General features: G+C 36.4%; 1 protein-coding gene across 1 annotated transcript in view; it reads left to right on the forward strand.

Annotated features, from left to right (window-relative positions):
- Positions 1–15,124, forward strand: part of dpr21 (defective proboscis extension response 21) — a gene marked incomplete at its 5' end in the record, with an annotated part of 428,500 nt that overhangs the window by 295,815 nt on the left and 117,561 nt on the right. Inside the window, one exon of the mRNA XM_070999149.1 lies at positions 6,056–6,183. Within this exon, the coding sequence (XP_070855250.1) occupies positions 6,056–6,183 (128 nt within the window). The remainder of the gene's footprint in view (positions 1–6,055; positions 6,184–15,124) is intronic.

Consider the following 15,124-nt stretch of genomic DNA (forward strand, 5'->3'; position numbering starts at 1 on the left):
AAAAGACTGCGAGCTCAACTACGCTACAAACGAAAAGAAATTGTTAGCCATTGTTTGGGCTATAGGGAAATTACAAAATTACCTATATGGCTCCAAAGAAATTCGAGCGAAATACCAATGCCAAAATTAAACGATGGAAGGCATTCATAACTCAATGCAAAATGAACCCCAATCCGATGTTGCCACTGTGCACAGCGAAGTCTCCTTGACCTACACGGTCGAATCCATGGATAAACCATTGAACTGCTTCAGGAATCAAATAATTCTGGAAGAAGCAAGCCAGCCTTCATGGCGAAATTTTATAAGTTTCGGGAGCAAAACCCGCTATATAATACATTCCAATAACAAAGACTCACTGCTCGAGTTGGTTAAAGAGGTCGTTAACGTGAATGTTGCCATTCACTGTGACCTCCATACATTAGCTATCATCCAGCATGCCCTGGTGCTGGAATTCCCGGCAACTAAGTTCTGGCTCTGTAAAAGAATCGTGAATGATATCACGGATGCAAATGAGCAGTCTGAAATTATAACTTGCGAACACAACCGCGCCCACAGGGCTGCAGGAAGCAGGAGTTGGGGGTCACACCAATCCCTTCGTATGCGGCCGAAATGCTGCATATCGACATATACTCCATAAATGAAAAGTTATTTTTAACCTGTGTCGACAAATTCTCAAAGTTCGCGGTAGTGCAACCACTACCTTCTGGGGCCATAGTAGATGTGCGTGGACCCATCATACTTGTGAATTTTTTTTCCTAAAACTAAGACCATATACTGCGACAATGAGGCATCAACCAATTTGGAGACCATAAATTCATTGTTGAAAAATCAGTATAGCATAGACATCATTAAAGCACCTCCTTTATACAGCAGCTCCAATAGGCAAGTGGAACGATTTCACAGCACCCTAACGGATATAGCAAGGTGTATTAAAATTGACAAACAAATTAGTGACACCGTCGAACTCGTCATGAGAGCCACGGTAGAGTACAACAAAACGCTACTCAGTCACGAATTTGCAACCAAAAGATGCTATGCACTCAGCCAGCGATGAACAAAGGTTGGCAATGAGACGAAAAATCGAAAAAGCTCAACAAGCTAATCTAAATAGGTTCAACCCAACAAGACAAAATCGAATTTTAGAGGTAGGAGAAAAAGTATACCTTAGAAATAACAAAAGGATAGGGAATAAACTAGCTCCACTGTACACAGAAGAGCGCGTACAAGCAGACATGGGAACGTCTGTTCTCATTAGAGGGAGGGTGGTCCATAAGGACAACCTCAGATAAAACTCCTTTTAATTTTTCTATCTGCTCTCACGCACCCGATACTTACACATATTTACCCTACAAGGTGCAAAGTAGTTTTAACCTTTCGCTTTCTTACAGGATCGCAGGAATTGTATTAATAACGTTAGCTGTAGTTAACGCTAGAGTGACAGACGCCCAATACATACCTGTCAAGGACACGCGGCACTCAAGCAATTTAACGGATTTCTCATCAATGATAGACGAAACTGATAAGTTGTCCGATTTATTCCACAGCCGCACATGCGAAAATTGCTAGAGGTCGACACTGACCATATTAGAAGCTTATTGTCCGTGTTAAAAATACACCATAGGATGGCCAGGAGTCTAGACTTCCTAGGTACCGCACATAAAGTGGTAGCGGGCACACCTGACGCATCTGATTTTAATTGATTGAAATCAACAAGCTCACAGATACTGTTGCTTCGACACTTCACACTTATACGATGTTCTTTTGGCCAGAAATAGAATATTCATAACCGAGGTTTAAATTGTAATGCTCACAGTAACACTTGCTAAAGCCAATATTATAAACCCGGCCATTTTTAACCACGATGATTTGAAGTCTGTATTAGTAGATCACCCCACACAGGTCCCTATCATAAGCCTATTAGAGGCATCTAATATTAAAGTTATTCAGTCCGATAATATCATCCATGTGCTGATTGCATATCCTAAAATTAAAATTACATGTAAAAAGGTCACAATCTTTCCCGTATTACACCAACACACGATCCTGACACTGCAGAACAACGTAGTAGCCGAATGCAACAATGATGTCCTAGCAGTAACTGATTGCGTATTAACAACTTTCGCATCCTTCTGCAAGCTGGCAGCCCACGATACTTGTGCTCGAGGTCTACATGCAGGGGGTATAGCACGATGCAGGTCATTTCTTTAGTTTTCTCTTGTATCTGTGAAATACTGTTCGAGACAAAAATGTTAAGGTCTAAAGGAGGTTGACGGATCCATGCCAAAACGATTGTTGAATCTTACCAACAATGAAGGGTTCAACTCTTGACTTTGAGCATTCCAGGTTCGATAAAACAACACAATGCTTGCATCACAAGATTTATGTATTTTGCAGGATAAATTATGCTGTAAAACATACCGTGGAAACGTCAAGCAAGCAACTGTTGCGATCAGTGACATGTGATCCAACCCAGACGAGTGTACTGATTGCGGTAAGGACTCATCCCAGTCAAGCTTATATTTCCATAAGACCTGCATAAAAATCTTTACTTGGTGATGATCGGCACTATTAATAGAAGGGAATCGTAAAATCTAGCGATAGCCGACAGAAATCAGCTCTGTGTTGCGGGTTGGTCTGTCCCCCCGCTTGAGAAGCTAAAGAGGCAATTATCCGATTAAGTATCCCAAGCCAAACCCAACGCCTTTGTAACATCTGTTCCGTCGTGGAACTTTAAATTCTTTTCCCGATCCGACTCATCTATTCCTTTTAGCGCCGCAGGCTCGTGGGACCACCATTTGCGACTCGGAAAATGTCCCCTGTCCAAGAGTTCCTTAACTTGTTGACGAATATTAACAACCTCTTCAATGCTATCTCTTCCTGAAATAAGATCATCCACGTTAAAGTTTGTGCGTATGTTCTTGGCTGCTAATGGAAACTCCGCTTCTTCATTATAGGATAGCTGCTCCATTGCACGAATCAACAAAAACGCAGCGGGCTGAGTGCCGTACGTTACGGTGTCAAGCGAGTATACTTGAATCTCGTCTTCGGGTCTATCGCGCCATAAGATACCTTGAAGAAACTGGTGGGGATGCGTAGTTCGAATACAACAAATCATACAGAGAACATCCCGAAGTGAACTTCGCTGAAGCATCGAAACAACTCGCAGCTCCGTAGTGGTGTTTTCCACTTTTTGCAATGATGGGTCAGATAGTATTGATGCGCTGCCGCGTTTCTAGATGCTAGAGAAATGTGGCCAAGGCTGAGGTATTCCTTTATAACGGCTGTGTACTGCGAGTTTAGATTTAAATGTCTGGCTAATTTAGCCTCGAATGCCTTAAACCGCAGGAGCGAACGATCGTATGAATTTCTCAGAGCATGGAAACTAGTTTTGGCAGGAAGCAGAACCTAATATTGGCCAGATTCCATCCGAGTGTACTGCTGTTGAAATAGCTGCTCGTAAAGAGCTTCGTACCTTCAAAATGGTTGTTGTAGAATCTGGGCAACTGTCAATTTCCCTAAATCTTTTTAGTATATTAGAATTCGACTCTTAATCCGACTGATTGCTGGGTTTTTGAACTGAAGAAACTAAAGATAAGCGCGTAGAGGCTCCCGCCTTTAGACACCCAGAGATGACCCAGCCAAGTCTGGTTTTCTGCAGGGTGGGTAAATGGTTTCCTAAACGAATTTGTCCAATACAAAGCAGCTCGAAGCTTCAATAAGCTGTCGATGCGCTGACTTTTTTAGAAGAGAGGGTCGGCGAGCTCTAGATTTTCCTATGTTTTCCATTCGGATGCTTTGCGTCACTGGATTGTGCAAAAATATAAACCGATTTATCCAATGCTAGCGATGATTCACCAATTCCTGATATAGAAATGGTTGAGCGATGGATTTTAAGTTGAAGTTGATTGGCGAAGCGTGAGGTGACGAAGATAACTTTAGAGGCCGAGTTGAGCAAGGCCCGGCATGGTACGAATACGCCAGAACGGTTTCGACATATACTATGGAGGTAGCGAGCAACACGTGTTCCGTATTATTTGGCGACAAGGTTACAGGTGGTGTTTTGAAAAAGGCTACAGAAACAAAAGATGAGATATGTTGTGGCATTTCAGGACCAGGCTGCGGAGGGGTTAAAGGGATTCGACTCCATATGAAGAAGAGAATGATGCTTCTGGCGGCAGTTTCTACAGTTGCCAGACCTCATTTTCTGTAGGCTGTGTCCCTTTCCTAGGCAATTTAAACAAAGATGCAGCCTTTTCGCTTCTTTATACCGCTGAGTGGGAGTCAATCCTAAAAATTGCGGGCATTTTTACAAATTATGTTCCTTAGACTCGCATAGGGTACAAAATGGCAATGTTGATAATTAAGCATTGAGGGTGCTGAGAAGAAATTCGCTAGCTACTTATCCCACCTGTTTGCTAGGTGCCTGGTTTGCCATAGCACATTCAAGGTTGTCCATCATGCGGCATCTAAGCTCCAAAAATGTTAAAAATTTGTTCCATTTTGACAACTCCTTGGCAAGGCCTCCTCCCATCTCTCCTGAACCTGGTGGTCCAGCTTCGAAGCGATGAGATGGATTAAAAGGCCGTCAAGAATCTCCAGCGTAGTTTTCATAGTAGTAAGGGCGCGCAAGTATGCATTTGCCTTGTCGCTCAACTGCCGCAAACTACATGCGGATCCCTTCTCCACACCTGGCAGAAATCGCATAGTTAATAATTTCAAGGTCCTGTCAAAATTCTTCCAAATTGTGTCCAACGCTGCGCCGTCATCAAATCGGGGAATCTGAAATTCCGGTAGTCGTCAATTCAGTTTAATTTGTCAGAGACTTTCCCTTCTCACTATTAAGATGGTGGCAAATTTTTCTTTTGGTTTCACAATATGCTGTCGTAAATGTAATAGGCGCATCGGATTCCATTTCCTTGATCATCAGCCGTTCGAGGTTAAGCTGAAAGCAGTCGAAGTCGGAATTTATTCGCTCGACTAAATCTAACCGCACCTGCAACTCACTTTTGTCGAATTCGGCCAAGTGTTCATCACTCAAAAAGGAACTTAATGCCGCAAGCTGGCGTACCTCAGAGCTTGCCTTTGCCCAATAAATAAATATAAATCTTCGTTGTCTGGTACATGTTGCACATGCTCGGTCGATATTTTATTATTTTTCGCCATTTCGAATTATTTTTGGGTAGAGTATACGAGAGCACTTTATGAATTTTCCGATGCACTTGACTAAAGCCACCGAAAAGCGAGGATGGAAATCGAGGGTACAACGGAATTGGCGTTATGTAAAAATGTTGAACTGTACAACAGCCGATGCTAGCTGTAAATATGTACATATGTATTATGGGAATATCGTGCAAGGCGATGCGAATCTAGTTTGTGTGTGTGGCCCTTAACACCGACTTGTGTAAGAGGCGCTTAGAATTATTAAAACGATATTTAATAATTGCTCAACTTTAACACACGTTCACGATACCGTCGGGGTCACCAATGTTTTGAGGGCACCTTAATTTATGCCACCGAATTTTTAACAAAAAAACGTATGCGATGCCACAATGGTGCTAAATGAAAAGCCGAGATAGTTTAATTTTTGGTAAGTGGTTATTTCTGCAGCGATGCGACTGCGTTGCGAAAACGATAACGAACGAATGAAGATGAGCCGGGAGATCAGCAACTCACATGCGCTTGTCTCAGCTTATCCGCATGCAAAATAGATAATCCAGCAAGCTTTTGTTTACGTTGTTGTTGTCAATGATTCTGACCAAATAACAAATAGTGATTTAATTTGAATTGAGTGACTGCTCCCAAAAGAGTGAAATGGTTTAAATTAGGCTGAGTCGATCGACTTGAAAATTAAAAATGCCTAGCCCGCCAACGTTTTTTGGCTTAGAAAACAATTCCAAATTTTTATTTGCATGCCTAATGCTAACTTTCTAGGTCAAGATTATATAAACTTTAGAGGGGTTGGAAACACTTCCCTCTATCTAACATATCTACTTTTTAACGAATTAATGTGATATACAGCGCTTAAACTTTTGCGAATTCATGTTCATATTTATAGAGCCTCTTACAACTATTCTCGGAGGACCAGAGACCTATATTGATTTGGAATCAACGGTTAATTTAACATGTGTGGTGAAACACTTGCCAGACCCACCTATTTCAGTGCTTTGGACACATAACAATCAGGTAACGAAACAATGTTCCTCACCTCACAATTTCTCATAGCTGGGGCTTGTAATAAATATGAACAGTAGTCCTAATGGTTGGTAATGGCAGAAAGCAATCGCGGTACGATTATTAAGGTTATGAAGTATCAATAACATAACCAATGTTTAAACGTGATCAAAGATGATAATGAGGAATTAATTAAAAGGTAACTGGTTAAAATTATTAAATTAAATAAATTTACAAACAGTAGTCTTGCCTTAGCATTCCGTCGCACCGATATTCACATTTTTAGTTTGCCTGAACATTTTTTATGTATACTATTTGTTGGAGCAAATAGTACTTCTCGCCCATAGAAACATGCGTTGGTAAACAGAAAAAAAGAGAGAACGCGTCGACTAAATGCCATCTACTATCAAATACCCGTTACTCAGCTAAGGGGAGTGTAAGGTACTTGGTGATATACAAAGAACATACGTTTTTGCTTATAACTTTTTACTGAATGGTCTCATTTACATTTTTTTAATGTAGATGGATATTGATTGTTGGGGCGGGGTGTCTTGATCGCTGAAATAGGTGAAGCCCCAAGATCGAATGGTACGCATAAAAACACGGGGGTACTTTGGGGTTTTTACGCGACGTGCATATATGTTTATTTGTACACTTTGAAATAAGAACTACTTAGGCCTAACTTAGCTTAAGCGCTCCAGATCAGAGCGGAGACTTAGGGGAGAGATGGAGAGGGAGAGCGGACGGCAGAGTAGTAGATTAATACGGGAGCTGGCTCACTTTGGGGTGGGGGTGACCCTAATCAGTCACGCATGGTTGCACACAGGTGACAGGTGGTCACGCATGGTTGCACGCAGGTGTTTTAAGGGGTGTGTAGGGGTGTGAGAGAGGGGTGTTTTGATATGTCTTGTTTTGTCTTGTCATTTTCTCACCCTAAAGGTGTGTGTGTGTGATAGGTGTGTTTTGTCATGCGTAGGATTTTATGGTTGTTTAGAGTGATCTTTACCCGAATAGGGTGTGTAGGGGTGTAATGGTTGCACGAAGGTCACTATGTTGCTTCTAACTTGTATTAAGTTAAGGAGAGTGATCTTAAATGTTTCAATTCTATAGTGGAGGTGGTGGTGGTGGTTCCTAACAGAATATACACAAACACGTTGTTTTGTCATTCGTATGAATTTGTAAAACTATATTTTAGCGGAGGAGGAGGAGGAAGGGAAGTTGTTTTGTTATGCGTGGGCGTTTGGTTGATTCAATTAGGGATAGTTTTAATAGGGTAGATTCAATTAGGGTTGTAGTTGACATCTGTTAGTGTAAACTGTCTACGGTCTTGTGTTTAAAAGGTGTTGGTTTGAGGGATATTAGATCGCAGAAACAAGCGTGAGGCGTTTTGTTGATTCAATTAGGGTTGTAGTTGACATCTGTTAGTGTAACGTGTCTGCGGTCGTGTGGTCAAAAGGTGTTGGTTTGAGGGATATTAGATCGCATACTTTTGTGGTGTGAAACAAGCGTGAGTTCGGTAACCTCCCCCTCTTTAGCGAGCATTAGATGGGAAAGTGAGCGTAGGAGTGTAAGAGGGGTGTTGGTGGTGGTGGGGCTTGTGGTGGTGGTTGTAGTGGTGGTTCCTAACAGAGTATACACAAAAACAAACGATTGTGTTGGTTTTAATAAGTTTTTATTTAATCATATTCGTGTTAAATTAGTTTACATTGAGTCTTTTAAATAAATGAATGTATCTTTCCAACAATTTTAAGGCGTCTTCTTCTTTCTTTTCAACATGCATACACATGCAAGTGTCAGGTCCAACTTTACAATCATCATATGCCCATGCACAGGATGATAGGTGTTCTCCATACTTTGAATGAATTACTGGGGTGGCTTCTACATCTTTAAAAAATGTATGAAATGATTTCAATTTCGTAGCATGTTCCTTGAAGATCTCACTTCCATGCTCCCTTAAGAACTCTTCAATTTTTGAGGAAATCATTTTTTCTCTCAACGTAATAGTCTGAATGTTTATCTTCAACTAAAGTTTGGTAGAGATAAATCGTTGTATTATACTTAGAAAACAGATGTTAAAAAATGCAACAGCTGATGATAGACCCACCCTCGAAAACAAATTCAAAACAATAGAAAATTTTTTTTTTTTGGTTTTCTCTTTATTTTAGAATTTCAATATATGATGAAATTAATTTTCTAACTCTATATTGTTGAATTACAAAATGAAAACAAGCACAAGTTTCTATATTATCATTAGAAAATGTACATAAATTTAAATGTTCTCCAAATGTTGTTTTTATAAACTCCTTTACGTCAGTACCCATGAACATGTTCCTTGTCTCCAGTAGTAATTTCAAGTCCTCTTTTGAAATCTTATTTCCAAATGTATTAATAAAAAAAATAATTTTATTTATTAAAGAAGAATAAGTCGGTATGTTAAGATTGTTATTAGAATCAGTCATTTCGTAAACTTATTTTCCCGACACTCAAAATGTGAATGAATGGTTAAAAGGTGTTAGGAGTTTTCGTTTGTGTAAAAGTTTAAGATTTTATGAGCATTGTTCAGAGAGCAGACACCCTCCCGAGCATGTAATGAACAATATGGAAAGTGATTTCCATCCATTATTTTTAGAGAGGGACAACCAATTTCATCAATGTTAATTACATTATCAATTTTTAAAAATTTTTGTAGGAATAACCTTTTTTGATATCCCTTACAAATTATTTCCTGTTTTCTAATTATTTCTCTTAAATACATTTGTGTTTCTTTGAAGAAGTATACTCCATCATTCCAATAAATTTTGTGATGTTTTTTTGTTAGCCAAGTAGCTGTTTTTCTACATTTCTTATTGAATTCAATAAAATCATGTGGAGAGTGTATGATAAAATTAGAATTCAAGATTGTCTCGTTTTTGAATACCACACCAATTTCTTTTAGAATAAATGTATTATTATTCCCAAGAAATCCTTGAACATCAATTGCAACAATATCTTCACTCATGATTGATTGATTAATTGTTAGACAATCCGCTGAACTAGACCATTCAACGGGTTATATTCAACTAAACGATCATGTATGAGCACGCAATATACTTGAACATTTTCGATAGCGGGCTTGGTAAGTTCAATTGAAATCCTAACATCAATGGGTCCCGATTTAACCATTTCATTTTGATATGATAAGTCAATTACGATAATAGGAGCTTTAGTTTTAAAGTCTGTAGGTGATAGTAAAGGAGATTCACTTCGGTTATAGTAGCTAGATTGAAACTTGCAATACATATCATATAGGAGAGCAAATCGATCTTTATCAAAGTCCAAGTTTAGGTCATCGTAGGGATAAGTTTTAGAGTTTAAGTAGGCCTTTAGATTTCTTAAATTGCTTGTAATCAGATAGCGGTTATCTTTAAATCCAATTAAAGCAAATCGTGGACGTTCTCGGTTAGCAGCTAATTTAACATTCCAAACATGATTTGTTCCATTACTTAGTTTAGGATTAATGTATGTATCCCAACTACGGAATGCAATCGGTAGATTGGTTCCACTTTTTATAATATCATACATTTTAATTTTCGTTGAATCGCTGGGTGTTATATGAGGAATTTTCCATGTAATATTAGTCATATTGAGATGATATTTTCCGACTAATTGTGCATTCTCAAATTTATCTTGCTCAAGTACATCATTAAAATTTTTTGATAATAATAGTACTAGTTCATGTTTACAATTTAATAATACTTTTTTGAAATCTTCAGCAAATCCAAGTAGATTTTTAAGGGGTATTGAAAAGTTGAAGTGGGGGGTTAAATTGAAAACGGGTCCTCCACTCCATCCAGAATTGTAAAGTCTCTTGCTTTCAAATTGATTTAAAGAAACAAAGTTTTTTATTGTAGAAGTAATACCACTAAATCTTGTTATATCTATCTCAACACCATTTATTTCATAGCGTATTTCATCTAAAAAGTATGCCATACAATTATTTCTCATTCTCGCAATAACATTTTGAGTTTCTACCGCTCCCCCTTCCTTAATTAGGGTAATATCTCCTTGAAAATTTAGAAGACTCTCATGGGGGAGTACATATAAATCTTGATTTTGGATTGTAATTCTCATCTCATCATTTGGTTTAAATGATTGTTAATAGGGTTGATAGCTGTGATATTCCTTCTTTGATATACTTTCATTAGAGAAAGGTTTTTCCTGTACTGCCAATATTTCATTCAACCCCATGACTTAAGTTAAACTCGCACTTTGAAGCCCAATGATTTAAGAATTAACTTATTTTTTAATGTAAGTGTGTGTCTTTTTGGTTTCGATCCTCTTCCTCTAACTTTATGTTTTAAAGTGTGCTGATGATGGTAAGTATCACCTCTTTTATTGTAAACGAATTGTATAGTTTTCACCGTAAATTTATTAATTCACCGTTCTGATCAGTTATGTGTATAGAGAGTGTACTTATTTCTCTAGTGTTGACTGGTAAGTAAATAAGATTGTGTGGTGTGATATTCATTTTATAGCCTGGTGGAACATTAATTCCAAATTCGTATAATGAATGATCTTGTCTACTATCAATATATGACCCGCTTACAATATTACATACTAAGCGTATTGTGTTTATTTTTAAAATGTTGACAGGTTGATCAGATATATATGTTTTTTTCAAGTCGGGGTAAATTATTTTTTTATTGAAACCAAGCAATTGTCCAATGGAGTTGTTTCTATTAAAATAAATAGGTTTCTTGGTAGTTGTAATATGAACTTGAAGTGTGTTATTATTACTCTCCATTTGAAATGTTTTCTCAAGATCATAATCTTTTAGTTTAGTTTTTAGAAAATCATAAATATCATTGAGTTCATATGATCCAATTGGAAGTTGAGTTACTTTATCACCAATATGAAATAGATTATTATTTATATCAACATTGGGTATAGAGTTGTACATATGAAAGTCAATGAGTGCACACTCATATTCACCATTTGTCAGTTCAATGGGTGGGAAATAAGAAATGTTTGTAATGGGTTCGTTACCATTTAATGTAAGAGTGAATGATCTACTCATTTTGGGTACTGTGAAAATATAGCTTACAGAATGAAACTTATATTCTCAAATAATTATAAATTGATTAAAACCCTTCCTGTATCTTCCTTTTTCCATATCGTTATCTTTACTTATTATGAGGAATCCGTATTTATCACTCCAACACTTTTGACAAATTTTCATAAATGAATCATAGGACATATCAGTATTCACATGATCACGATATATATGACGCATATTTAAATCATCTTGTTTAAACATTATAATCATATTCGCGTTATCACGTATTAGATGTTTTGGAATATGAGTATATGTTTGACATAGGTAAAAGGAATCTATATTTTTATGACGCCCCATACAGAAATATGAACGAATGTTGTTTTGTTTTTCACAAGCAACATCATCAAAAATCATAATAGAGTTTTCTTTAGCCTTAGCGGGTGGTAAAACTTCATCATTTTGTGAGAACGTATAATATCCCATTCCCTTTATCGGTTTAATTAGTTTCTCTAAATACTTATACTTTGGTTGATATAAACTCTTTGAGAATACATATATATTCTCAAATTTTAGCCCGTTTGGACTTTCAATAAGGCTGAGCATAACATTTGTTTTTCCACAGTTTGAGGGACCGACAACCAATGCTCTAATAAAGAACTATGTCGTGGAACTGAATTTGTTAATGAATGATCACCACCCTCGATATTTCTAACACAGATTTCTTGTTTTTGACGTATTAAACGCATATTCACGTGTGTAATGTACTTCATTCGATGAGAAATGCTCCTTGATTAAACATTATATAAAATGGGTAAAAGTTTTTATAATTGTTGCAGTCAGAGTTCAAACTTGAAACGAGGTAGTGGTATTATCAACAAAATAATTAACACACTTCCATTTGAAGTACATGTTCCTGGTTATAATTTTTGTGGACCAGGAACAAAGCTAAAAGAAAGGTTGGAGCGCGGTGATCGTGGGATAAATCAATTGGATGAAGCTTGTAGAGTACATGATATTGCATATTCACAATATAAGGATCTAGCTGATCGACATAAGGCTGACGCAGTACTAATAAATAAAGCGTGGGAACGTGTTGGTTCAAAAGATAGTAGTATTGCAGAGAAAACAGCAGCATACTTGATTACAAATATTATGAAAACAAAAAAGAAATTCGGAATGGGTGTGAAAGAGGGAACAAAGAGAAAGTGTAAGAAAAGGAAATCAAAGGTAAAGAGTTTTTCAAATGTTATCCAAACAGGAATACGGGCATTGAAAACTCGGAAGCCACTAGATCTAATGAGTGCGATTAAGGTTGCACGTAAAGCAGTCAATAAATCAATTGGTAGAAATAAAAAAAATATTAAGATTCCTCGTATTATTAATGTACCGAAAATTGGTGGTTTTTTACCTATTGTACCCATTTTGACTGCACTAAGTGCATTAGGAAGTCTCGCCTCTGGTAGTGCAGCCATTGCTAAAACTATCAATAATGCAAATATGGGGAAAAAACAATTAGAAGAGAGTAAACAACATAATAAGAAAATGGAAAGTATTAAGGTGGGTGAAGGTATGTTTCATAAACCTTATAGAAAAGGTTATGGTTTATATCTTAATCCATTAAGAGGAAATCAAAAAAACTAATTACTAAGCTACCTAAAAAACCTCTTTCAAATTTCGAAATTTTGAATTTTGCTCAAAAGTACATTCCACATTTCCGAGGTGTGTTTATGAGAGACTCACTGCCCAAATCTCCTTGGAGAGAAGAGTCAGGAATTATAAACCTAGATGATAGTTCCTCAAATGGTACGCATTGGGTAGCTTATATCAAAAATAAAAAAAAGTATACATTACTTTGATAGTTTTGGAAATTTACAACCCCCAAAAGTGAAATACTTGGGGAATAACATTAACTATAACTATGAGAGAAAACAAGCCTTTAATAGTACCAACTGTGGACATTTGTCCCTCCAATTCTTACTCTCTATCCCACCCTAACTTTTACACAATGATCAAGTAATTTCTCTATGACTCTTAAAACTCACCCTATTTACATGCTATTCACTGCTATGATTGGTCGATTCTAAATCAAGAATGAGAGAGAACAGGGAGGGTTAGTTTACCTCAAGGTATAAAAACTCGATCAAAAATTATTCTAACACACATTTAAAAACCACCTGCAAACAGTCTCAACCTAAAAGTTTCAAGCTAAAACGTTCTCAGCCTAAAGTTTCAACCTAAAAAATCTTGCAATCATCAAAATCAGCAACAAGAAGAACAACATAAAAAACAGTTAAAACAGTAAAACAACAACAACAATTAAAACAGATACAACTGCTAAAAACAGCTGAAAACAACAACAAAACAGCTACATCTGCTAAAAACAGGTAAATTAAACAACAAAAACAGTTACAACTGTTAAAAAAACAACTAAAATCAACAACAATAACAGGTAAAAGCAACAAAAACAACGAAAACAAGTACAAGAAGAAACAACTACAAATGGTCAATCCGGGAATGATGAAAATACTCAAGGATTTTAATGGTAACGCACCAAAACCCCTTTTAACAAAGACGAAGATGGAATCGGAGGTGTACTACCCTATTCGACGAGCTCAACGTAAGAAAACCAGCTTTGGGATGACCCTCACTCTTGAACTTGAAGAGTATATGCTGTACTTACCGGAACGATACTCAACTTTAGAGGATTCAACAATTGAATATATAAAGGATAATATTTTTTGTATTATTAAAAGGGATGATAACAATCACTATTTAGAATTAAATAAAGCTTAAAATGTATTTATTTTTAATATTATTAATGTATCTATTTTGATAAATAAAAATAAAAATAAAAATAAAATTTCATAAAACTCAAACTCAAACCCTTTGTTATAAATATTTAAATTATAGTACATTTTTCCCAGTAGCACATGAGTATCAGAGAAAACGACAACAATGAAGCGTAAACTTTTAGAACAGTTGACGAAAAGTAGAAATTCATTAAAAAGAAAATTTGATGAATTGAAACAAATAAAAAATGAGAACGTATCAAATTTGGAGGAAACTTTTAAGCCTATTACAGAACCTTTACATGAATTACTCACTGAAAATAAAAAATTGAATAAAAAGGAATATATTAATGATACACATGATATTAAGACTAAGTTCAAGAAAGAGAAAATAAGAGTACCTAAAAGTAAAAAGAAAAAAAGGAACACGAGAGAGTAATCGAAAGTGATAGTGAGAGTGATGCTTGTTGATGCTTTTTCACGACAGTCTCTTATAGATGAATCTGATGTTTCACAACAGTCTCTTATAGATGAATCCGATGTTTCACAACAGCCTCACACAGATGATTTAAATGAAAGTGTATATGAAGATACCGGGGTGAAGTACAATCTCAACATTAATCAGTTAAAGCAAGAAAAGATCTTAGACAATAGTTATGGACCAAGAGAAGATAATAATATTTTAATGTTGGGTAATACAACACTTAAAATTAAAAAAAATTTGATGGAATTAGGAAGTGGAAATTTATGGACTCTATCACCAGGTCTATACTCTTTAATTTTTCATAATAGTCCTAAGGATTATACTAAGAATGATTTAGAATCATATAAAAACATTTTAATTGAAACAAGTGCTCACAAAAGAAACTATCAACCAGATGGTCAAGTAAAGGGGAATCGTTCTAAAAAATATTCTTCAATTATTAAACCATTAATATCATCTTCAGTAAATGAAGAACATACTGTTTCTGGGTATATGAGACTACAAAAAATACCACCAAACTATGTATATTGGGATAATGTTAATGAACTTGTTGAAAGATTGCAACTCTTAATGGCATCGAGAGCTGCTGTTAATAATAACCATACTAATGAAATTCTTTCAATAATAGAAGAATTGCGGGAAGCA

This window comes from Drosophila suzukii, unplaced genomic scaffold (assembly GCF_043229965.1).
Source record: "Drosophila suzukii unplaced genomic scaffold, CBGP_Dsuzu_IsoJpt1.0 scf_4, whole genome shotgun sequence".
NCBI lineage: Eukaryota > Metazoa > Arthropoda > Insecta > Diptera > Drosophilidae > Drosophila > Drosophila suzukii.